Source organism: Falco naumanni, chromosome 4 (genome assembly GCF_017639655.2).
Source record: "Falco naumanni isolate bFalNau1 chromosome 4, bFalNau1.pat, whole genome shotgun sequence".
NCBI lineage: Eukaryota > Metazoa > Chordata > Aves > Falconiformes > Falconidae > Falco > Falco naumanni.
In genome coordinates this window covers 76,336,073-76,361,853 of record NC_054057.1, presented here as the reverse complement: position 1 = coordinate 76,361,853, position 25,781 = coordinate 76,336,073, and the positions used below count along the sequence as shown (strand labels likewise).

The 25,781-nt window shown below is 56.5% G+C and overlaps 1 protein-coding gene across 1 annotated transcript in view; it reads right to left on the bottom strand.

The window, feature by feature from the left end:
* Positions 1-414: 414 nt before the first annotated feature.
* NTN3 (netrin 3) overlaps positions 415-25,781 on the bottom strand; it is a gene marked incomplete at its 5' end in the record, with an annotated part of 32,159 nt that continues 6,792 nt past the window's right edge. Inside the window, 6 exons of the mRNA XM_040590475.1 lie at positions 415-2,183; positions 2,453-2,527; positions 8,550-8,603; positions 9,586-9,735; positions 14,975-15,163; positions 22,178-23,173. Of these exons, the coding sequence (XP_040446409.1) occupies positions 1,855-2,183; positions 2,453-2,527; positions 8,550-8,603; positions 9,586-9,735; positions 14,975-15,163; positions 22,178-23,173 (1,793 nt within the window). The remainder of the gene's footprint in view (positions 2,184-2,452; positions 2,528-8,549; positions 8,604-9,585; positions 9,736-14,974; positions 15,164-22,177; positions 23,174-25,781) is intronic.

The following is a 25,781-nucleotide window of genomic DNA, read 5'->3' as shown; positions in this document are numbered from 1 at the left end:
ACCAGGGATGGGGGGATCCCCTTAGCTCAGCTGGAGGAGGGAAAGTTGGGGTCTAAGTTAAGAGTGTGGCATAGGACCAGCTCATCTAACCCCAACTGGTCCTGCATATGCTTTGCCCTTCAGCTTCTGTTCTCTCTCCAGTTCTGCCTGTGCCCTGTGGACCTGAAAGCTGGCACTGCAGACCCTCCACATCTCTGAAAATCCACTCCCAGCACCTCCAGCAATTTCACCAATGCACTGAGTTCCCCGACTAGGGCACCTGTATGTCCACACAGACATCCCCCGGTGCCTAGATCCTCACTTCCCAAATTCCTGGGTGCTGAACACAGACAGTGCTCCACCAGTCTCTTTGGCTTCATCCCACCCTGGGATGCTGGAGCCTAGAAGCACCAGACCACCCATGGGATGGGGAGTCCATGCAAACTGCTGTGGGCTCAAAAGGGCAAAGCATCATCCTAAAGCACTGGAAGACTGTGATGTAGGTTACAATACCTTGCTGAGCCAGTCAACAAGCAAGGCAAGGTTTGTAGGGAAAGGAATATCTATTGTCAGAGCACCTATTATTTCTAATCATATTTATTATGCCAGGACTGCTACAATCTCAACATGGGAAGATACTGATGTCTGTTTGAACTGGAGACTAATACATGGTGAAGAAGATATAAAAGACTAGAGGTGGGTCAATGAAAGCTCTTCTCTCTTCCTGCCACCTCTGCCTTGTGCACCTCCTTGGACAATCTCGGCCACAGCAATACTTCCCAAGGAGAGCATGCAGTCAGGCCAGCTCTGAAGGATGCACACCAAGACAGATGGTCACTTGGCGTCAGCTCAACAGAAACAGGTGGAATTCTGTCAGTTGGTAGCAGCTGAGAATATAGGGGCGTAGACCTGGGTGAATGGATGATGATAGACGATGGCTCCAGTCAGCCTGTTCGCTCCACCCCAGGTCCTGCTGGTGGGGCAGGCTACAGCCTTGGTGGACATGGGAGGGGAAAATGGGTGTCTCCAGGTCTTTCCCGCTGGGTCTCCTGGACTATGCACCAGGATAGGTAATGGCCAGGGGGTTGCGAAGTGTGTTCCCTTCTACCTGGTGGGCACAGAGCCTGGTAGTGGTCACCAACCCACTGCCATGGCCTGACTCCTCCCCGCGGCACTGCAGCATCGCATGGGCCCTGCCCCAGCAGCAGCACTGGTTTATGTGAACCTGAGGTCACCAGAGTATCAGGCCTTGCAAAAGTTCATTTGTTCTTCCTGGCGAAGCTCCTGGGGCTGGTCCCTCTGCAGCGTTGGATTCTACAACCAGCGCTGGCTGGTTTCTACTCAGCCTGCCCGTTGCACATTGGCATGAAGGACAGAAGACTCTGAGCTCCTGTTCCTACTGGGCAAGGAGAAGGGCAGAGAGAGGTCTGAGACAGCAGAATGTTTTCAGAGAGTGAGGAAGAGGAAGGCCCTGGACACTGGAGAAAGGAGAACTGTCAACTCAGGTGTCAACGCCACACCGGGCAGAAGACTTTGTTAAAGGGAAAAGAAAAGCCTAGAAATGCCCGGAGCAGGACACCAATCCCTTTTGAGCTCCTTCAAGTGACAGGCACCCATGGGATCTTGCTCCACTTTGCTCCCCATTAAAGGTTTGTCATTACTGTGTTATTTTTAATACACACTTAAAGAAAAAAACCCACACGCACACCCACACGTGCACACGCACACACAAAGGGAAACCATTGCCAAAATATACACTATAGACAGAAGAGTCCGTTCACACTATATATATGTACAGAGTCTCTGGGCGCAGTCTGGCAGTGCACAGCCGGGCTGGGGCTGAGCACGGGGTGGGATGGGACGAGTGGAAACCCCTCAGGGCTTCACGCACTTCCCCTTCTTCTCCCGCCGCTGCAGTTTCCGAAGGCGGCGTGTCCAGGCATCCCGCCACTGGATGACCAGGCTGTTCTTGTCGGCCATCAGTCCTGGCCGGTCAGTGGAGTTTTCACTGATCCCCATGACCAAGTACTTCTTGCTGATCTGAATCTTGGGGCATTTGCAGGACAGGTCTTTCAGGTGGATCCACAAGAAGTTGTCGCCGCGCTTGACCCGCTCATCGCGGCACTTGTAGACAGAGAGGATGTTGATGGTAAACTTGGCCCAGTTGGCCACCGTCTCCATTTCCAGGATGTTCACCTGGACCACTGAGTGAAAAGAGGGAGGGAGGCATGGTGATGGGGGATGCTTTGCCTTGCTGTCAGAAGGAAGCTTTGGTGATGGGAACTGCCCGTCCCCAGCAGCCCCACCTGCTTCATCCACCTGGGGTGGCTGATTTGGGGACCCCCGTCCTTGCTGGGTACTCCCCATCCCCTGGGACATCTGCATCTCCCCCACCCACAGCCAGCCTGCAGCCCGCCCTTGGCTGCCTCTGTGGCAAAGCCCAGCGGGGCCTGGGGTGGGAGGAGGTCCTTACCATAGTCCTTCTTGCAGTACTTCTTCATGTTAATCTTGTAGTTGCCCTTAGCTGGCTTGCAGTAGGAGTCACAATCTGTGGAGGAAGAACAGAGGGTTGAGCACTGAGGGGCTTGAGGTACGTAAGGTCCTGTCGCACTGCAAGGTATGAGGGAACAGGGTGGAGGGGACAGCAATGAGACCCAGCCTGGCACAGGGTGGGGGGTACTCCACATCCCAGTACTCTCCAGAAGGCTCCTGAGCCAGGGCCTGGGCTGCTTCTGGGGATGGGGGTTTGGCAAGTCCAGATGCCCCTCTGACAGCTCACAAGAGCAGGAGGCTCAAATCCCAGCATGAACACTGACACCACATCAGCTTGGAGGAGAAATCAAAGGGCCTTGTGCCCACGAAGCAGACTGTGTCACGTCCTGTACTGATGGGGATGATGTCCTGCAGGATAAATCAGCATGGAGTGGTGGAGGGAGCCTGGGGACTCTCCTCCAGAGGAGGGGATGGATGGGAGAGATGCAGGTGAGGTGACAGTGGCCACCATGGCGAGCAGGCAGGGCCATGGCCAAGGAGGGTCAACCAGAACAGCTATGGCCCTGCAAACCTGGGTGATGTGGGGAAGAGAGAACTTAGTACCAACCCCACCGTCGGACCCAGAGGCTAGAGACCAAAAGGAAGGTCTGAGCCCAGACCAAGGAGGCTGTAATTCTCAGGGGTGAGAGCCTTCAGGGGCCAGGGTGGTGGGAAGCATCCTCATGGGGCTGCCCCTCCAGAGACCCACACCTCGTCGGTGCCCAGAAGCAGGGAAGGGGACTCGGCTGGGGGAAGCAGGTGGATGAGGGAAGTGGCTCTGCTCTGCCAGGCCACTCCTGCTGCCCAAGCATCCCCTGCTCAGGCTGCTCCAGAAGGGCTGGAGAGGCCACCAGGCTGTCCACCACTCCACAAAGCATCCCTCCCTGCTGTCCCCCAGCTCCAGACAAGGCTCATGTCCTCAAGGAAGCTTTTTTTCTGTGCATTTCTAAAGACCCCAGATTTGCATCTCAAGCAGAGGGAGGGCAGGGAATGACTTTTTCCTTCTCCCCAAGGCTTTGATCCCAACAATTGCTGAAGCAGCCCTGTTCTCCTTTCTTTCCCCCTGCCATCTTCCTTTGAACATCTCAATTTGTCTCTTTCCAAATGGCATGTTTTTTCTAAGCCCATCTTTCTTCTTTTCTCTCCCCCTCACAGGTTCTCTCTCTGGCTTGGCCCCATGTCCCGGGACAGAGCCAGCAGTCTCTGAAGTTGTCTTTGTTTGCAGGTTGCCACAGCGATCGCTGGGGATGGAGGAGAGGGTCGGGGGGAAGGTAGGGGAATAACAGTGCCCTGTGCCAAGGGGAGGAGGAGAAAAGAGGAAAGAAAGAAGCCCAGGACCACAAACTGGCTCTGGGCTCTGCTGCTCTCCTTTTTATCTGGGACTTTGTGCTGCCTGTTCCAAATTTGTCATTGATAGAAGTGGCACAGCATGAACCTAATTCTTGGCAGAGGTGGGTGAGCCCTGATTCTCGGCTCATCCCCCCTGTGCTGCCATGCTACCCCTCTGCCCAGGCTGGCAGAGCTGCCCTGGCCCCGCTGCATCCCCTGGGACAGAGGTGGTGGCCGTGGAGGGGGCACAGGGCTGCCCCATGCAGGGTGGCTGCCGAGTGCTCTGAAGTGCTCTGCTGTGGCACTGGAAATTGCCCCCATCTGCTGCATCCCTGGGATGTGTTACAGCCCTGTCCTGGACCCCGCTGCATCCTCTGGGACATGCTATGGGCCCATCCCTGACACTCTGCTCTGTCCTTTCCTGCTATGTGAAGGGGACTCTAAAAGGGAGCTCCCACCTTATTTTGGGGAGCACCCAGCAGGATGGGTGACATTTTCCTCCCCAAGCAGAGCAGAGGAGGATGTCATGTGCCCAAGCAACTACTTTTTGGGGTTGGGTGCAGGCTGTGCCCCTCCCTGCCTGCTGCAGGGGCCAGCCTGGGTCCCAGCTCTGCGCGAGCCTTTGGTGAAGGTGTGGGACCACATGGGTTTGTGGTGCTCATGCTGCTGGAGTTGGAGCTGGGAGCCCTACCACTGCAGCACTTTGCCAGTGCCATGCCGTGCAGGGCCAGGTGGTGAAAGGAGACAGCTGGGGGGCACAGAAACCATCCTGCAGCCAGCCATGAACCAGGGTGGGTGCCACATGGTGCTGAGCCCATGAGTGGTGGGGTGACGGGTGGTGGTACCAGGCTGCAGGGCATCCTTGGCCAGCCTGCCAACCTCCTTGTTCAGTGATGGGGAAGAAAAGCAGAAAGAAAACCAGTAACTGCCCTGAGTTCCTGTTCATTATTAACATCATAAAACTCTGATTCAAAAGAACTGAAAATGGTGTTGGGTATTAACAATTTGGGATTATTTTGGGGATTTTTTTAACCTCAGCTTTGTGCTGAGGAACGGTCCTCAAATATAAAAGCAATTCCTGCTCAATTTCTATAAGAAACTTGGGAAGAAAAAAACAAAGACCAAGTAGCTCAAAGCATTTGCCTTCCTTGCCTCTGAGTGTGTAGCTCCATCACCACGCATGGGTGCTGTGGGTGGGGGGTGGCCAGGTGAGGGGTGCCAGGCCTGCCACCCAGCTCATTCTCTGCCAGAGGGGCAGCTGGGTCCTGCCTGCACCTCCACAAACTGCCTCTCCCTGGGCACCCCATCCAGTTCCTGCAAGGTTCCCCTGCAGCAGGGCTCTGCTGGGGGTCTCCGCCCCCAGCCCTCATCACAACATGGCTGTGGACCACAGCTGCATCCTCCCATGCCCACTGGGGTGCCACATGCCAGGGGATGGCTGTTCCCCCAGGCAGAGCCCAAGGAGCCTGGCAGCAGCTCTTCCCACCCTGCTAGCTCAGCAGGGCAGCACGCTCCGTCCATCCCTAAAATCGTCTGGCAGGCCATCTGAATGGCCATCGGAGAAGCTGCATCATGAGTGCCTCTCCCCTGGCAGCCCCCAGAGCAACTCCCCACTTTCCCAGCTCCTTTTTAAACTTCCCAGTTGCAGCATTACACATCCTGCAGGGCAGTGGAAAGAAGATCAAGTTTAGCCCCCACCTGCAGCCACCCTCCTGCCCACCCCTCCCACGGTGCCCACACAGCCTGGTGGGGCAGCTGAGCCCCATGGAGGTGCTGGGGGGTGGCAGAGACCTGCCACAACCTGAGGCTGGGAGAGTGCACCCACAAACCCCGAGATGCTGCTGCGTTCCCAGGATATGCCACAGCCCCGTCCTAGACACTTGGTGCACCCCTGGGATAGCTACAGCCCTGTCCTACTGCTCAGTCCCCTTCATGTCCCAGGCAGTGGCACCCCACGGACAGGCAACGTCTCGCTGGCAGTGGGGAGCTGGCACATGGGATGGATGGACAGAGCAGAGCAAGCACCAGGCGATGCCACACACACGTGGGAGGAGGTAGATGGTGACCAGCAAGCCACCAGCCTGGCATGGGCATCCCCCATCGCTGAGGGGGAGCATGTGCAAGAGGCAGTGATTTTGCACATCTGGTTTACTTCTCCTCACCTTGAAAAAAAAGAATATTTTGTTTTAAGAGAGATGTAACTTAATTAGGTGTTATGGCTGCAAAACTTTTACTGCTGACTTTGAATTCTTTTAAAGCCCTGTTTTGTGCTCCATGAATTTTGTTAATTCTGCTAACAGGGAACAAGGATATTTTTTTTCCACTAAGTGGAAAATATTTTAAGATAATAATAATAAAAATTATGAGAAGTGGACCTACGACGTTTTACTGCTGAGCCAGTTGGCTGCTCAGGCAGAGAGATCAAAGCCGGACCTCAAAGGCTGCAGAGGGTTGGAAAGGCAGGAGAAAGCTGGGAAGATCGATGCAGAGGATGGCAACATCCGTGAAAAGCCCAGATGCACAGGGGGACAGGGAGGAGGATGGGGAGAGGGGGGGAAGCCCAGCACCTGAGTGCGGCAGCCCTGAACAATGTGCCCCTGTTCCTGCAGCCCGGCACCTGCTGCCAGAGGCAGGGAGAGAGGTGGGGAACCGGGGGAGAGAGGGGGCTCAGAGGCTGCCTAGGGTGGGAGGACTGTGGGCACTGAGGGGGTGAGTGCCCTGCTCACAGGGGAGCCTGGGGGCTCCTGGGGCAGAAGGATGCAGGCAGAGGGGCACCGGGGTGCAGGCAGCAAGCAGGGTGCAGGCAGCAGGCAGGGTGCATTGCTGTGGCCAGCCCTGCCCATGGCACAAGCACATGGCAGGCAGGGTAACCCAGGCAGAGTTGGGCAGGGCAGCACCACCTACTCCATCCATCTCTGATCCCTGCCTCAGCAAAGGGGGCAGCAGGACCCCAGCTGGGTGCCCTGCTCCCCCCAATGCAGACTCTGGGCAGAGGCGAGCTACTTTGCATTAAAGATATTCAAGCTAGAAGCCAGAAATCTTAAAACAGCAAACCCACAGATAAAACTAGAGGCAGTTTAAGGCAGACCTGCTCCGCTAAAACAAAGTAAACACCCGGGTCTCCAGAAAGTGCCATTTATTTTTACGCAGCTGAAAAGATCAGACATTACTCTAAGACTGTTCCTATTTATAAAGCACTAGAGGGGAGTCACCTTGATTAACTCTGCTCCATGTGTCGCTCTCTGTTTGCAGTGAAACCGTCCAAATCCCCCTTTCCCTCCCAACCACTTTTTTCCCTTTCCCAAAGCCTGGTGTTCCCAACTCCTGCCCGCTGTGTGGGCAGGGCAGGCAGAGAGGCAGGAGCAGGGGTGGTGCTGGTCTGCCCCATCCCATGCAGCCTCCCCAGCATCACTGACAGCTCAGCCTTTATGGTCACTCCATCAGGCAAGATGCTGCCAGAGCGTGGAGTGAAACCTCTGCAGGACTCACATAGGGCGGCTCGACTCATGACCTGATAACCCTCCTGTTTTCTGGAGCCTCTGCGGAGCAGGGCTGGAAGGGCTGAGATGTGTCTGTGGGTGCTGGGTGGGTGCTGGGCTGTGCAGAACTCCCGGTCTTTCATTGATACATGGGATCCGCACGCGTGCAGGGCCAACGTCGCTCTGCAAGCAGCTGAGCTACCAGCCTCCTTCTGTCCATCTCCCCTCTCCATCCCCATCTGCATGCTTTTGTCCTGCCGTAGATCCACACCTTTGACACCCCTTGTCCCTGTCCCCCTCCCATGGTCACTGAGTGCATGCATGTGGCTGCAGGGGTCATTCTAGATGTTCCCAAAAGGCTGGGGAGTACATCCTAAGCACATGTCCGCCAGGGAAGGGGCTGTTGGCATTTTCCATCCCCAAGGCAAGGTGGCTGCAGGAAGGAGAGCTGGGGAGAAGGATGCACATAGGGCACAGGCTGTGTATTACCCCACACTGGCATGCGGGAGAAGACCAAGATCCTGAGGACAGCAGGGTGAAGGGTGGCCCGAGGAGGAAAGGGACTGCTTCTTTCCCTAGCTTCTCCCCCTTGACCTGGCTCAGGATCCCTACAGAGGGATAGAAACAGGATAGCTATGAATGGTCACGCTACCACGCTGACAGGACTGCGGAAGGAGAGGAGGGGAGAGAGAAAAGCCCTGCTGCAGCCCCCTCCCATGCAAGGCCATGCATGCATCTCAAGACCTGGCCCAGCATCAGCACAGCCCATCCATTGCTCCCACTGTTTGACCACCACGTAGGGCACAGGGGTGCCAGGATGAAGTGAGATGGTGGGGGGTGGCTGATAGAAGAGGGGCGGTCAGGGAGGAGGTGCAAAGCGGCTGCTTTGCCCTGCGAGGCCACATCCTGCAGCAGTGGGGAGGGCTGAGCATGGTGCTGCCAAGGGGTGGTGAGGAGCTGGTGGGCTGCACCCCTGCTTTCCTCCTTGGAGGGGGTAGAGAAAACTTTTCCCTGAGAAAGCCTCATCAAGCTTTGTCAGTTCCTTCCAAGAAATTAACATGATTTCAAATCTCAGTTATTTTTTTCACCAACATTTTTCACTATTAACCTTTTTGCCAAAGGGCTTGGCAGGGCTCAGCCCTCTTCTTGATGTGCAGGGGATAGGGGAGGTGGGAGGGTCTCTGCATAGGGCTGGGGCCACAGGCTCGGCCTGGGACGTGGAGCACTTACCTGCGGGTGCCTCTGTGCTGGTGACCAGGGAGGTGGGGTTGATGGCAGGGATCTCTGGAAGAGGAAGGGAAACATGTCTTAAGGAAAGGGATCATCAGCTCTGGGGCTAACACCTGGGCAAAAGCCCCCTTGCAGGCGGGGTGTAGAGGGGGTTTTGTGGGTCATCTCCAGTGACTCACTAAAAAAGTCAATGGGATGAGTCTGACCTGAGTATTGCAGGCTAGTAAACAGATCCAGAGATGCCCAGACTGAGCTCAGTAAATTCGGCCAGGCTGAGATGCTGCAACCCCCAAGAGCCCTGAGCTGCCGCTGTGGAGGACACATGCTCCAGGGATGGACGCTCCCTGGATGCTCAGCTCACCTGGACTCAGTTTGGGCATCGGATGGGTGCTTGGCTGATCTGAGTATGTTCGAGGCTGCGCAGTACAGGGTAAGTGTAGGCAAGCCCCCACTTTCTCAGGATACCTGGTGACAAAACCTGAGGGAAGTTCGGTCCTAACCCCAAGTGTGGGGAAGAACAGAAGGAGAGGAGCCAGCCCTGCCAGCTCACCCCCACTGCCACCGCTCCAGCAGTGCCAGCGGATGCTACAAAGTGGGAAGCTGTTCCTCTGCCACTTGGGTCAAATTCAGACATACTGCAACAATAAACACAGTTTTACACTGACCACAGGATCTGGCCTTGCCCCAGACCTGACCATGCTCAGGGCTCAGCCAGGTGAGGAGGGCACCTTGCTCCAGCCAAAGATGTGACCCAGCAGGGCTGTTTCAGCCAGCTGGAAACACTAACCCAAGGGGTCTTTCAGAGCCTCTTGCGCGGGGAGATGTGAAGCATGGGTGCCCACAGAAGGTGACCAAACCACCCAAACTCAACCACCTCCTGGAGGACGTCCATAAGGGTGGCCACTCTCTCGTCTCAGCTTCTCCCCCACCACATGTGGTGGGGGACTGAGAGGCACCCACTGGAACCAGCCCAAAGAGAGAATCCCCCAGCACTGGCGGGGGTCCTGAGCACAGGGCAGGGCACGGCAGCACTCACTGATGCAGGGGGCCACTGGCGAGCGGCTCTGCTGGTAGCCCTTGGCACAGCGGTTGCAGGTGAGGCCGGTCACACCATCCTTGCATGGGCACTGCCCCGTTGTCTGGTTGCAAGTCTTGCCGGCTGCACCAACAGGGTGGCAGTCACAAGCTGCGTGGGAGAGAGAGAAAAGGTTACGTGGGAGGTGGTTGCACAACACAACCCCCAAATCAGACCCAGCGTACCACCCCCAGAGAGTCGAGGAGGAGGTAGCCCTTCCAGCACACTGGTGGAAAGCAGCTGCTGGGGCCGGCACAGCCAAGACCCAGGGGTCCAGGCTGCGGCCCCATGTGTGCTGTGAGCAGCGTGGGCAGGAGGGCGAGTGGACAAAGGACTTGGCCAGGGTATGGCCTCCACTGACAAGGATGGTTTAGGATGAGCCCCTGGAGACCCCACAGCTCACATGGGCACCTGCAGACACCAACTCGCATTGAAGGACACAGTTTCTCCCCTCTGGCTTTGCAGGCAGCGGCGCTGGGAGAGCCCGGCACGCATGCAGGTGGGAGCAGGGACTTCCACGGGCAGCCCTGCACTGCTGCCAGCCGTGCCCTGTGCAAGCAAAGGGAGAGGGGCTCACAGGGGGCTACACAAACCTTGTTCACAGTCAGGGTGGGACTGGGGGCACTACCAGGACAGAAAGCAGGCAGAAGGTCTGCTCTTCCCTCACCTCAACCCCAGGGTGATGGTCCTTTTGCAGCAGTAAAAAGCATTTTCTCCACTTTCTCACCCACCTCTGAGCTTTTCAGTCCATGGGGGTAAACCAACACTGAGCTTTTACACAAACCTTGGTCTTGTCTTGATTTTAGGATGGTCTAAAGTGCATCTTCTCAATGTTTGCCAAGCTCATGAGCCTCAGTACCCATCCTAGCTCCTGGAGACCCCAGCCAAAGGATGCCCCCATTCCTTTCTAACACAGCATCCCCAGGGACAGACCACACCTAAGGTAGGTGAAAGTTGGGTCTTCACCCCGAGAACAGACCCAAAGCAGCTCTCCATCACACCACACTGGATGATAGACCCACCAAAGACTGTCTACATGGAGGGATGTGGGAAGGAGGTGCTCGCTCAGGAGAGGACCTCCCCATCTGCCAGCCCAGGGCTGCGCTGGCTATGAGCTGAAGAAGGTTATCTCAGCCTCCATCAGTGTAAGAGTTGAACGTGATTCCAAGGCACAACAAAAACACCACCACCACCACCCCACAGCCCCCGATGGTATAGTTTCCCTAATTTTCACCAGATGGGATTGGTGGGAGCACCATAGAGCTGCTCCTCAGCCCCCCTCTCGCACAGCCAGAAACCAGAGCAAGCAGCCTCTAATCAGGACCAGATGCTTTGTCCTTATCAGATCTTGGCTGGGACTGGAAGCGGACGTCTTTCTGACAAGGATATTTTGGGGGCTCAGCTGTGATAACAAATGGCAGTGAGAGAGCGAGTCTTGGCATGACGCAGGGCTGTCAGAAACATGGGGTCTTTCTTGGGCCTCAGCGGTGTATTCCTGGTGTAAAGTTTAAGAACGGACATAAATCTCAGCACAATCAGGATCCAAGTCATCTAAAGCGGATCTCTCCTCATGCCATGGAAGAAGGCTTTCAATGAGTCTTGATGTTTTACCTGGATCGGCAATTAAGGCAGCTTTGCTCAGAGTGTCTTTTGGAGGTGACCTTGGTCTCTGCCAGACCAATCTCTGGCCCCTGGCCCTGTCATGGTGGGATTTCCCACAGTCCCACAAAATCCATTGCTCCTTCCCACTCCAATGGGAAAAACATCTGAGGCAACACCCAGTGCTTGCCCCGACCAGTCCCATGTCCCATTGTGGCCGCATCCCACTGCTCTGGCTCTAGCATCTCCATCCCTCCTCATCCTGACAGAACTCACAGTGGGGCGCATGGCTCAGGGACCCCATCCTGGCACCAGGGAATGCAGGTGCTGGGGGAACAGCACAGCTCCATGCCGGCTGCCCACACACCGAGCCCTGCTGCTCACAGCCCTGCTGGTTGCCAGGATCTGGCCCACAGTGCTTGAATGGTGGATTAAGTCACTAGCTTGGAGCTTAACTCATCGAGCTGTGCTTGCCAGAAAGCATGTCTTGCACCTAATATTGAGGGTATTTTTGCATCTTAAGGCTTAGCTGCTACTGCTTCACCAGTTTTCATTGGAGAAAGCTCACGGTTTACAGCTTTGTTTAAATTACAGGGATTAATGCACAGCCATTCTTTATTTGACTTTTCAATTACCACCATTGAATTAATCCTGCAGGTTGTTCTGCCTTTTCCATCCTCCCAGCTTTTCCGTCTAGGAGGGTCCAGCGGTGACAGCAGCTGCTGGTGGGCCAGCGGCTGGAGGGAAGAGCTCGCCTCCCCACTTGCTGGACAGTGGCTGAGGGCTCTGCTCAGTTGCTGGCAGGAGATGCAGGCTTGTGCAATCTGCAGTTGATATTTTTGCGCTTATTGCGAAGACACTGCATCCCAGCAGAGACAAACCATGATTTGATGGTTTGGTTGGATAGTTATTTAGTAACATGTGCTGGGGTTTGTTTAAATAAAATGTAATAGTCCCTAGCCTCTGGGCTAGTATTTCACCTCCTGAATACGAACTGAGCTTCAATCCCAGAGCCTGCAACACCCAGCTTTGCTGGGATGCTCAGCTTCTGCCCTGCACCAGCACTGCAGTAGGAGCAGAAACCTTTGTTCATAACTGCAGCCCCCAGTTCACAGCAGCTTTTAACATCTACTGTCCTGAGCCCTGTTTTTCCTTTTATTTTTTTTCTTGCAGGAGCATAGATGCCCAAGCCATAGGTATAGGACGCACCCTTGGAGAAACAAAGCCCAAACTGTTTTGTCCTCTCTCTGTGCATGTATAGATCTCTCTGGCAGCACCAGCTCCCATTCATGGCACTAGGCAGGCAGGCTCCCAGGTGCTCCCAAGGAGCTCCCAATCTCAACCAGTCCACCACTGGCTAAGTACAAGAAAGGGTGGAAATGCTCTCTGCTTTACTGAAGGAGGGGCAGCCAAAAGGGAAGCATCAGGGATTTTATTATTAATTCTGTTCCCTGAGGCAGAGCTAAGAACTGGCTCCCAGGACCCAGGGTACTGCCTTTACTGCCAGATCCTCCTCAACATATGCACCGTAGCGGGGGACAGCCCTTGTGCACATGTTCATCTGGCCAGGCTGATCCGTGCAGCATTCCCAACCCACGGGCAGACCCTGCCAGCCCTCCGGAAGCAGCACCCTCCAGGCCAGGCTGGCAGAGACCTGCCTGTGGCCTGGCACGGGGACAGACAAGGGCGGGGGGGGTTGTCTGCAAGGGGGGACCTGCTGCAGCCCCCCACTCCTCTGCTCCAGCCTGGGCACTGGTCACTGGCATTTCTCCCGCACAGTGGCATCAGCCCTCGCCCCCATCCCACCAGCTCCTGAGCACGCTACGATGCTCTGCCCACCCCATCCCTTCCAGAGGAGCCACTTTGAATCCAAGATGCTTTCCATCACCTTGACACTCCACAATTACTGCCCTGTGAGGACGGTGGAGCAGGACTTGCCTTGACAGACCGCAGGCTGATGCCTGCATGAGGCAGGCACAGGCAGACTGAGGCAGCCAGGGCCCCTCTGCTTCCTCCATCCTCAGCTCTGAAAACAGAGGGACCCGAGCCACAGCCCAGGCAGGAAACACTGCGCCCACAGTGCCCCTGGTCCCACAGACCCGTACCATATTCAGTTACCCTCCTCTCTGCTTCCAGCACTTAGCCAAATGCTGCTTGATTTATTTGGTTGGTTTTATTTTAATTTTTTTTTGGGGGGGGTGGGGGGGTGGGGAAGTGTTCTCTTCCCTGGCATGAGCCCTGTCAATGGGAAATCCTTGCTGCTGCTGGGAGGCTGCCATGCCCCCAGCCATAGCTGTGACATGGGCTGGCCAAGGCCATGGCTCTGGGAAGCAGCGTGTGGTCCCCTGGGGCCATGGTCTGCCGAGGTGGAACCTGTCAAATCAGCTGCTCAGGTTATTAAAAATTATTAGTTCACCGTTTGCTAACGCACTGGGTGCGAGCAGGGGTCCCCCTGCCAGTGCCCCCTCAGCCATGTTGCTGCTGCTGCCACGGCATCAGTCAAATGTGGGAAATTTCTCCCTTTGCTCCATCCTCGCAGCACTCCTGTGGGAACAAGGATGCGGTGAGGCAGGGGTGGCTAATGCAGCACAGGCAGCGGAGGGATTTTACCTATTACATCTGGGCCCCAAGAGCCATACCTACAAACAATGCTAATGCACCCAAGAAGGGAACCCCAAAGCAAAATCCTTCAGTTCAGCTCTGTGGCCACATTAATGGTCTGAAATCTGCTTCAGCAGTTCCTGTAGCCCCTACGTAAACATGCCAGCATCATGTCCTCACAGCAGTGAAGGTGCCTCATGCCCTTGTGGCTGCACAATGCACTCGAGAGGGATGATGCGCTCCTTTCTGGGAGATACTTGCAATCTAAGCTGGAAAAAGATGAATCAGGGATGAATTCCCAGCCTCAGAGCAGCTGTGGCCATCTCAGCCTCTTTAGTGAAACTATTGTTTTGAGGCTTCACAGAGGAAGATGGCTCCACAGAGGGGGCTGAACAGGGAGAGATAAGACAAACCAGACAGGCTTTGCCAGGAGCTAGTGGGAGAGGGGAGGTGCAGGTTTTGCGATGTTTGGCACAGGCTGGAGACCTTGTGAGGTCAAGCTGTGGCTTGATGGCTTGGAGCCAGTGCGGCTCCTGGCCAGCCTGGGGACAAACTACCCTGCCTGCAGGCGCTGGGAGACATGTTGCACAGCATCTCCCAAAAAAGAGGTCCCAAGTGCCACCCCGCAGCTGAAATACACACTGTGGGGCCCTGCACCACAGCCTAGGAGGGAGAGGAAAACCTGCATCAGCATCCCCAGCCCTCCAAGGCAGGGAAGCCATCACGGGTCATTTTGTGAAGCAGCTTGAATGCATGTCTATGGCCCAGACACTGTCAGCATCACAGATGTTTAGTCACATGCCTTATTCAGCACTTGCCCAGCATCTCTCCAAACACTGACTGCACTGCACAGCAGGTACTGCCACACCAGGACCTTCCCAGGGCTCCTGGGACTCTGGTTGCTCCCTGCCCATCATCATCGTCCCCATCCCTGAAGGAGACTGTGGGCTCAAAACGATGTCCCTGTCTGTTGCCCTTAGTGTGGCAGAGGTGACCAGCGTGATGGAGCCTGGAGGTGACCTGCAGCTGCTGAAGGGAGAAGCTGGGATTTGAGCAGAGGGATGCCCCAAGCACGGAAGGGAAGAGCAAGGAATCCAGAAGAGATTATATCACCTATGCTGCCGCCCACACGGAGACACCCCCAGCTTACCTTTGCAGGCCTTACGGTCCGTGATGGACTTGCTGAGGTCCCGGTAGAAGCCCTCCTTGCAGTAGTGGCAGTGCCGCCCCGCTGTGTTGTGCCGGCAGTTGAGGCAGACACCGCCGCTCTTCCTGCCCGAGAGCTTGTACAGCTCCATGTTGAAGCGGCAGCGTCGGGCATGCAGGTTGCAGTTGCAGGCTGCAAGGGAAAGGGAGAAGGTGAGGACAAGAGGCAAAGCCTGGAATCCCCCCTGGGTGGGCTGGATCTGCCCCGGTGCTGCCCGCTGCTGCTGAGGGCCAGGGCTGCCTGCACCGGGGGAGTGGGATGGGCAGGGCATGGCACAGCACAGCTGGCCCCCATGTGCCGGCCAGATGTGCAGTATCTGCCGCCCCATGGGGCCGGTGCTGGGAGGTCAGGGCAGAGGAGAAAGGGCACATGTAGGGACAGGGCACTGCTTGGCTGAAGGCAGACAAGTGTGAGATGGAGGGGTGCAGCTGGAGGGTCCAGCAGTGCCAGCTGGGTACCTGCAGCCCTACCGTCCCCCCTGCCCCTTCACCAACAGCTGGCTCTGGTGACAGAGCCCACCCAGCCTTTCTGCAGGACCACCTGTCTCGTGCCAGGGGGTGTGATGGCATTGTCCTTGCTGCCTCACAGGTACCATCCTCAGCGTCAGCCACAGAGGCCCCACATTCCTTATATTTAAGGCTTGACTCTGCATGCATGTGGATGCACACAAAGAAGCCCCAAAAGCAATCCATGCATGCGTGTGCACACACAAACACCCACAGGCACACTCACAAGCTCATATGCACACAAACACATACACACGAACGTGTGCACACAAATATGCCCCTAAACATCCACAAACCATTACATGTGCACACAAGCACGTATGTGTGCACGTGCATGCACACAGAAATATCTACATACCGTTACACATGCATACACAGATGTGTACACAAACCTGCACACAAACCTGCACGCTTACACATGCAGGCATGCACATTCATACACATGCTCATGTGTATGCATGCATAAACATGCACGAATATGCATGCACAGATGCCAGCACATGCACACACACATATGCATGACCCGGCAAACACACACTATTTTTTCATTAGCCACAGGAACCGCGCAGCCCCCCCGCCCGATTCCACGTGTGCGAGATAAAAAGGCAAAGCAATGCCCATTCCTGCTTAACACCCTCGCAAAAAGATAATGGGAACAAGATTTCCTTTGGCAAAATGCGGCGCCCTCCTCCCCCAGCCCTGGCCCCCTCCCCGCGCCGGTAAATTGAGGTTGGGTGAGAGTTTTTCCAGGCGTACTGTGAAATTCATTAACGTGTCAGCCCAGATTTAACTGCTTAGGCCTGGCTTGGCAGTCGTGTGAAGTTGCCTCCCCCCCAGCCAGCAGCGCTGGTGGGAGCTTCAGCCCGCGCAGATCAAACGCTCCCTTGCCTGCCTTGCTCTGGCCTCGGAGATGCTCGGGGAAGAAAACCGGAGCAAACCCCAGACCTAAAAAAGAGCCTTTTTGAAGGCTTAAATGAATTGAGTGAAAGGTTGTTGCCAGCCTTGGTGCTGCCGTCACCATGCGCTCAAAACTCAGCTCCCCTGGGAGCTGCCCCGCGTTACAAGATTAGTGTAAAAATCACATGGCAGGCATCAAAATAACACTCTGGTGTAGTGGTAGGTGACTTTGGAGGCTTGAACCTTTTGAGCTCTTCCCCGTCCCCCTCCCCGTCCCCCCAGTGCCAGTGAAAAATAGGGACTTCTGAGGCCAATTCTGACATGGGGCTAGGCACTGGGACAAAGCTCTTGGAGAGAGAGCAGCAAATACTGCTCATGGTCCTGAGCAGCGTAGGATAATGCTGTGCCAGGGATGCTGACACTTGGCCAGGCTTTGCCAGGGCTAGGAGAGATGCAGTGAAGTATCTCAACATCCAGGCTGCTCTTGCACTCACGAGACAGTGGCACAGGGACAAGTTGGGGTGGTCTGTGCCACTGAACTGAGGCAGCCACGCGTAAGTGCAGCAAAGGAACAACTTTTTCGGGGTAGAGCTGCCTTGTTATTCCCTTACGTCACCAAAAGACCAGTTAGGTCACCCCAAAGGCAGCTTCACTGTCCCACTGGGAATGCTCGGGGCCACTCCTGTGAGCCCCCGGCATCCTCTCGGGATGGAAAGGGGACAGCAGCCCAGAGGGGAGGCGATGGGCGACAGAGGAGAAAGGTCAGGTAAATGATTCGCTGCCCTTGGCGCGGCTCCCTCTCTGCCTCCAGCTTAATTAGTGAGAGAGTAACTGGCCAGGACCTTTTCACGGCATCACCGACCCTGCCGCAGGCTGGGGCCCCTCCTGGCTGGCATGTCTCCATCAGTCCCGGGGCCACCTTTCCCTGGGAACATGCTGCAGATCCTCCCAGGAGCCAGCTTTTGGGAAGAAACTTCCTCTGGCTGCCCAGCATCGGGTCCCCTCTGCCTGCATGCAGCAATGCTGCCCACGCTGGGCTGCTGCTCCCAGCCCCGGCTGGGCATCAGCAAACCGCCGCCGGCTTAGCAGGAACCAAGCCCGGATTTTGGCGTGATCCCGGCCAGCCGACATGGGTACCTGGCTGGGCTTGGCCATGCAGGAAGGGGTGGCTGTCCCCTGCTTGGGGACAGGGTCACACCAGCACGCGTGACTGTCCCCTCACCCCCCCGGCGCAGCCATCCAGCACTAATCAGAGCAGACGGGTCCCCGCTCTTACCCAGCTAAATACTTGCACTGTTCCTCAGTGCCGACTTGGTTGCAAGCTCTGTCTGTCTCCCGTTAATCACTAATTAAAGGCTTGAATGTTCCCTGCTGTTTGGGGTATTAATAAGAATTTAATTGCACAGTTTGGGGCTAATTACGTGGTAGCTCACTTCCGCCCTTGTACAGTATGCCAATTAAACAATCATATGATCAATTAAACAATCACAAGATCTAATAATTTGCTATAATAGACTAATTAAACGTCAACACCTTGCAATGGAACAACCTTCTGTTCCTCTTTTGATGGTGTTTGAACCCCTGCCCAGGCCCTGGCCACCCTACAACCTCTTCTCCTCTGGGCTGCTGCACATGGAAGAGCTCAGGGCAATGGTGCGAGGGGCTTTGGGGCAGGGACCTTGGATCAGGACGGGCAGCACCATGTGCCGGGGCACATGGGTGCAGGCCACAGAGCCCGCGGGGCAGAAGCAGGGCTCGCCGCCCCTGCAAGCTCCCTGGGAATAATTAGCAAAGGCAGCCGGCTCAGCGAAACCCTAGATCGGCCACTGCTGCCAACCCGCAGCGGATTCGAGCTACGCCCCTGCTTTGGCTGGAGGAGAGCCCAGCTGGGACGGCAGGGCAGGATGGGGCTGCACCTCCGCCCTGGGGATGGGAACAGAGACCAGAAAAGCCCCTTCAATCCCATCCGCACTGCCCCTCCATCATGGGGAAGGTGTTTAGAGAAAGGGGCCTGGGCTCCTGCCTCTACCACTAAGAAGCAAGAGGGGAAATAGAAGTGAGGAGTCCTCCCTGAGGGGCTGTGAGCTGAGGATAGGTGTGCGAGGGGCAAGACTGAGCTGCTCCAGCCCCATCCTCAGAGGAACAGGACTCAGGATGGTCAGACAAGAGTTAATCCCCTTCACCACAGTGGTGGCTGCCTCCCCAGATCATCTGGGATGCTGCACCCCACGGGGAGCAGGTGCCCAGGCAGGGGTGGCAGGGGGGATTCTGCCCACCTGCCCACCTCCAAAAGCCATCACCTACCCTGCACCACTCCCCCCGCTTTCTCTGGGAAGAGCTGGGGTCAGTGCTACTGGGAACACACTGGTTCCCAGCACACCTGGGAGAGGCTGGGGAGCACCCCACCGTGGGGCACGCGGCAAGGGAAGGGGCTGCAGATGCGACTGCCAACAGGCCACCGGCAGCACGGATCCTGCTCCGCAGGGTAAAAGAGCCCAGGCCAGGTCACTGGGGCATTTCTGAGATAGTTTTTGCCTGGGAAGTGCTGAGACAGAGAAAGCAAGCATGCATGTACAGGAAGGGGCAGAGGACATGGGGGAAGCACATGGGATCCTCTAAATCACATCACCCCTCCAGGGATTTGTGTTTTCAGGCACTGGCATCTCGGATCGATTGCCACAGCCCCCCAGCCCAAAGCGAAGGGAGCAGCAGGCAGCAAAGTCTTCCCAGGAGAGCGCAGCCCCTTCCCCGCCGAGCCCCCCCGATCAAAGCGAGCCCCGTACATTATCCCGGTGCTCCCGGGAGCGCTCCCGCCGCGGCCACCACAAAGGGAACAAGAGCTCCCGCATTACCAGCGAGTGCATCAATTACTTCCAGTGGCTGCCTTGTGCTAATCCGATTCCCCCCCTTCCCCAGGCCGGGGGTTTGGGGGGCGGCCTGCCGAGGGGGAGACCAGGCTGCCCCAAGCAGCTCAGTGTGTGCAGGCAGGGACCAGCAGTGGGAAGGAAGAGGTGTGAGTCTGCAAGAATAAAGCTGATGCATCACACAGTTGGGGCTTGGGATTTTGGTGATCCTGCTCCCGCTGGCCGCTCTGCTGGGATTATGCTTCGCTGAGCCTGACCCAGGCTAAAAGCTGGAGACACACATGGATGGGGACACGTGTCTCTCTTTCCTGACCCTCTCTCTCTCTTGTTTTGGGCAGGGCACAGCAGAGGGTACACAGAGCATTCCAGTATTGGCGGAACAAGCTCCCCACAGGACACACAGCCCTTTTGGGGTATTGGGAAGCCCCCTGTACCCACAGACCAATGGCACTGCTCCCTAACCACCAGGCACAGGGCCACGCACCCTGCGGCATGGAGCTGGCACTGTGCCCTCTTGCCAAGCCAGCAGCATGGCAAATCCACTGTCACCATCCTGGCTGCAACATCCCCAAACCTGCCTGCTTGCCAAAGTCACGCTGTGGCACAGTGATGTCCCTGAGAATGCCACGGGCACCCTATGGCAGCCATGGCGAGGTCATGACCTGTGCGTCTGCTCAGACCCCAGGCATCACAGGGCTGTTTCACCCCTGCATTTCCCCACACCAGCCAGAGGCAGAAATTCATGTGAAGTAAGAAAAGTTTGCCCTCACCTTCAGCTGCCTGAATGGATGTCCCAGCTCCGTGATACGGTGCAGGACATGAATTTATCCCCATGCCTGAGCAGGCAGAGACAACCATGCACTGAAGGGGGACAAACCCCCATGCAGGGTGCTGGAGAGCACAGAGACAAGAGGTGACATCCCAACACGACCTGATGCTGTGCCAGCCCTATGGCTCCATCTGGACCCATTGCCGGGGTGCTGCAGCCCCCCCAACCCTGCCCCTCAGCCAGCACTGGGCTGCCAAGCTCCTGCATCCATCCACCTTCCTCCTGCTCACTCCTCTCCAGCCACGCGTGACCATCCACCACAAGCCTGCATCAGTGATGCCCGGCCAGAGGAGAGAGCCCGAAACCCCGCAGCCCCCAGGCTGAGCAAAGGGAACTTCCCGGGCGGCCTCTCCTTTTAATTGGTGCTAATTGCTGCGTCTGTTCGTGCTGGCTGGGGAGATGTCATTGTTGAAAGGCACAGAGGGGAAGGCTCGGGGAGCTAATCCAGCTTTCAGCCGCTAAGCCCTTCGGAGGCGGGTGATGGAGAAGCTCTTTCAGGTCCCTTCAGAGAGGGCACAAAGCCCGATAGGGGAAAGGGAGAAAGAAGGGGAGAGAATCAACAGGAAAAACTACTTTCACACGCAGCTCGGGGAAAGGTCTTTGTGCGCGGGGCTTGTTGGGGGGAGCTTGAAGGGACCGCGCTGTGCCCCCACCTCCTCTTCTCTCCCTCATTTATCTTTTCAGCCCCATCTGCCAACAGGGTGATGCAGCTGGGGACAGGGATGCTCAGGAGCACGGCCCTGCAGCACCAGACCCTCACCCCGCAATGGGCACGACGCACAGGAGATCTGCAGATGCTCCCCCAAAATGAGCCTCCTCTGGTTTAACTGCTTTTGTGCCAGCAGAGCCACCATGCTGCTTTACTGGAGGATTCAGTGGTGAGGCAGATGCAGTGTGGGGTGCTACAAGGGAGGCAGACATCAGGTCAGGGTCCTCCTTTTGTCCCACGTGGCCTCCATGGGTTCACCCACCAGCCGGAGCCCTCCCCTGCCAGACCTGCCGGCAGCTGGAGGCAGCAGCCCTGGGCAGGGTGCAAAGTTGAGGGTGGTTTTTTTTCCCTGAATTTTGATCCAAAACTCATCTTTCTGAGACAAGTGAGAAAAAGCAAGGGCTGGCACATTCTTACAGGGTGTGAGGTGCTTTAAAGCATCATCTCCAGCACTTGCTTGAAATCCACTGCCTTTCTAGCCATTCCTAAAAGAAATCCGCTGTAATATATATATATATACACGCACACACATAAAGCCAACAGCTGGGATCTCAAATACTAACAGGTCCCTCTGACCTCTGGCACATCCACTGAGCCTTTCAGGGGCTGATTAATGGTATGCCTTTCCCTTGTCTCCATCCTCCTGCCACCCCCTGGGACCTGGGCTCCAGTCCAGCAGGAGCAAGAGGCTCTTCCTCCCTCTCCCAGACCTTCACAGGGCTCTGGCATCCCCCAACCCCATCCCAAATCAGGACAAAAGGCAAAAACCTCCACTAAAATCTCACAAAGATTCACAAGCAGGACAGCCAAGCAATGCCAGTTTGATGCTTCAGAAACGTTTCATTTCAATGATGGTATTTTTAACTCATGGAAGCCTTTGCAAGGACAGAAAAGCTAAAAGCGCCATGGAAAGCACCGTGCCAGACTGAACACGGATGATGAAATGTTGAATGGAGGTATCTCGAGTATTTCCCTAATCTCTGCCAGGTTTTGCTGCCTGCTCCCTGCCTCAAAGCACATCTCGCAGGGGCCTGCCATGATTGCCCCTCCTGGCACAGGCACTGCTGGTTTACTGCCCGAGGGAAACACCTCCTGCAGGGCATCCCACATCCCACACCGAGGTTTACTGACACCGGTGTTTTTTTGGAGGGTGAGCACCTGCAGCAGAGACCAGGTAGATGTTTGAGCCTTTCGAGCCCTCCAGCAAGGGGGATGCCCTCAGCACTTCCAGACAAGCACGCTCCATCACTTCAGCTCAGCACCCACCAGTTCCTCCCCCAGTAACCCATTTTAGGGTTTCAGCCCCAGAAAAAAAATATTAAAAAATTAAAAAGCACTTACCCAGACACTCGTTGGCCTCCCGGGCGCTCGCCCGCTGCCAGGGCCGGTCATAGTGGAAGGGCTTGCAGCGGTCACACTCAGGACCCTCAGTGTTGTGCTTGCAGTCACACACCAGCTTCTGCTCCTTGTCCTTCACGCAGCGTGCTGCGTGTCCATTGCACTTGCAACGCCCACCAACCTGCAGCTCCCCCACCGCATAGTAATAGGGGGTCGAGCCAGTACCTCCCTCCTCCTCACCAGCATCCCGGCTGCCCAGGTCACGGAAAAGATGTGGGCGGCTGAAGACCACACGAATGTCGGTGGCCGTCACCCAGTCCTGGAGCACGGGGCTGCTGTCAAAGTCCTGGGCAGAGGGTCGCCCATCAAGAGTGCTGAAGGCAATGAGCCCACCAGTGAGGGGGTAGAGGTCAGTGAGGCCATCAGTGCAGAGAGCTTCTTGCTCGTTCTGCTTGGTGACAGTGGCTTTGCTGGGCTTGCCGTAGATCTTACGGCACTGGGAGGAGTAGTACTGGTACGGCACCCAGGTCTTGCCATAGTCCATGGACTTCAGGATGGCAGTTGACTCGGGACGGGGCGAGCAGAACTGGAGGCTGACATAGACCACCTCAAACTTCTTGCCGAGGGAAAGGGTGAGGGTGACATTCTGGGGCGAGTGGTGGAGGGTCTCTGAGCGCCAGCATGTCATGTTGGATGCAGTGTTGAGGTCAGTCAGGTAGGCGGGTGGGTGGGCTCGGCGGGGGTCTGAGGCATTGCAGTGCCGTGTCGGGGGCTTCCCACATGTGCTAGAGGCTTGAACCTCTTTCCCAAAGGCAGCGTTGACAAATTCAGGGATGCAGCGGCGAGGAGCACCGCTCTCATCATAGCAAGGGTCTGGTGGAGTCTGTTGGGCCATGAAGGGGTTCACTGTCTGGGAGAGGCCCAGCATGGCGGTGGTGAGGAGCAGACGCAGGAGCTGCAGGACTTCCATCCTCCCAGGGTGAGGGAAAAGGCTCCTCCCTAGGGCAAGAGCAGAAAGAGCAAATGGCACTGGCAGCCCTGCCAGGAGCCACACAGCCGTGGCACTGCCCATGCAGGGTGGCTAGTAAGGGATGGGGAACACCCCCATGCTTGGCCCTCAACCTGTGTCCACCTTCCCACCCCACATCTACTGATGCAGCACCCTGGGAGCGGGGCAGGGAGGCAACTACTTTGCACTGCCTTATCCCCACCCATCCTTCACCGCTCATCAGCGAGAGTGAAATACCACGGGAAATGGCAAAAGGAGCTTAGCTTTGGAAGGAGGAGATTGAAATCAGGGTCCAGCCCTCCCCCAGCCTCTTATAAACTCTCAGGGGTGACAAGACCGTTCACATCTGCCACCAGCCCCAGCTGTCATGCGGTTGCCAAGGCCTGGTGGCAGGGAAGAGCTAGGGAGACCTTTCAGCTGCAACAGTAGCTGCGAGCTCTGGGTTATCCAACTGCGGTCTGAAACAGCTCCTGCCAGTGCAGGAGAAAGGAGCAGCAGCAAAAACAACTTACAGGGACATTTTGTAACAGGCAGGAGCTCTCCAGGATGAAGCCCCAGGGCTCCTGGGTCCAGCATGACTTTCCCTGCTGTGCCACAGCCCCAGTAGCATCCTGCTGGCCATGGACATGGTGGCTTCTCCAAGCTGGGACTGGGTCCCCTCCAAATCCCACTGCCACACTACCTGAGCATTCCCAGTGGCAAAGGGAGGTGACTCTGGCCTCACCCCCAAGAAACCCAGGTCTGGGTCTGGCCTGTCTGTTAATGGAGGGAAAGGCAAGGACCAAATGCAGGGTTTGGCTGAGCTCCTCTCCCAGCAGCTGCAGCATAGGGTAAGGGATGCTGGGTGGCTCCCAGGGGATACGGCCCATCTCCCATATCATCGCTGGCTTGGAGGGTGGAAGAGGAGCTGGAGTTCATGTCCCCTCCCACCAACTCCAGCTGCAGCAGGAGCATCCCACAAGATACAGATCGGCCATGCCACATCCTTAGCATCATGCAAACTGCCATTGCTCACAGATTCACTTGAGAATGGCCCCAAACACTGCAGCTGGTGGCAGAGACCTGAGCTGCCTGGCTGAGCTGATGGATGGCATCAGACCTGCCATCCCACATTTGGCTGGAGGGGCCACACTGTCCACCCCAGCCACCAAGCCAGGTTCTCTGGCCTCTACCAGCCTGTGGCACAGGCAGGGCAGGTGGAGGGGATCCTCTCATTGTCCCCTCTCCCACCAGTGAATCCTTACAGGGTTTTGCACTTCACTCTCAGGAACAAAGCCCTGTACCGGCAGCATGACCCAGCATAGCAGATGCTGCGCTTCCCATCTACAGCCCCCAGCACCACTCCTGCCGGTCCAGCTGCCCACACTGGCCAAAGGAGGCCGGCAGGGAACAGCCCATTTCAAATGATCCGGGTTTTTTTGTTTGGTTGGGGTTTTTTTTTCCCCTTTTACCAAAAAAAAGAAAAAAAAAAAAGGAAAGGAGCATGGCTGTGGAAGAAAGCTGCCTGTTTCTGAGCTGCCAAACCACAAACGGGGGGAAGCTCCTCCCTTCCAAGCCATGCTCAGCTGCTCAGCCAGTGCTAGAGCCTGTGCCCGCCGAGGCAGGAGTGAGGACAGGGGTCTCAGCCCATCCCTGGGCATCTCCTCCAGGACAAATCCTGGCCCTGCCACCTCTGTGCCAGTTTCTCACTGCTTAATCCTCTGCTGATGGAAAAGGAGATGCTCAGTGCTGAAAAGCTGGTGGCTGCCTTGGTGGTCTCTGCATCACCCCAGCAGTGAGTCCCCTGCTATCCGACAGTGCTGTGGAGCCTTTTGGGGACACCACCCTATGGCGCGGTGGCTGGGCAGCCAGCAGGCAACAAGATGAGGGATGCTGTCCCTGGAGCACCTGGATTACCGAGAACCCCCTACTCGAGGAGCAGGCTGCAGGCAAGGGCTGCAGGAGTAGAAAGGTGAGCTGCAAGGGTGGAGCAATCAACACAGCAAAGGAAGCACCTTGCCACAAGCACCAGGCAGTGAAGAGCATTCCCTGCTGCAGGAAGCCCACCAGGCTCTGTCGGGAGCCCCAGCCCCACTGCAGGCAGCTGCCTCCTGGGCAGGAGGCAAAGCCACAGCTGCTGCAAGCTCCCCAGTGTCTGCCTGTCTGGGAACCTGAGTGAAGACAGCACCTGGTTGACCCTGCTAATGCAATCCTGACGGGACCATCCCCAGCACCTGCCTGGCGCAGAGCAGCAAGCCAGAGCTCTGCTTCTGTACTCACATCCAGCACAGCAGGCTGCAAAAAGCTGACCTATCCCCCTGCAATGCCCGACAAGACCTGGCCATGTATGTGCCTGCAGAGACCAGCACAACCCCTTCCAGTCCTGTGATGCTGCCAGCTTCTCCTTCATCCCCATCCCACGGTGCACCCCACAGAAAGGGACCCAGCCAGGTGCAGCCACCACTACCTCCCATCCCACCGGCCCCAAGGCAGTACATAGCATGAGGACAGCCCCATGGGAAGACCTTTGCGCTGGGAGGAGAGAGGAGAAACCCCTGGGGATGCCTCAGCAGCTGCATCCATCCACCTCAGGGGGACTCAGGGAGTATTGGACAAAGT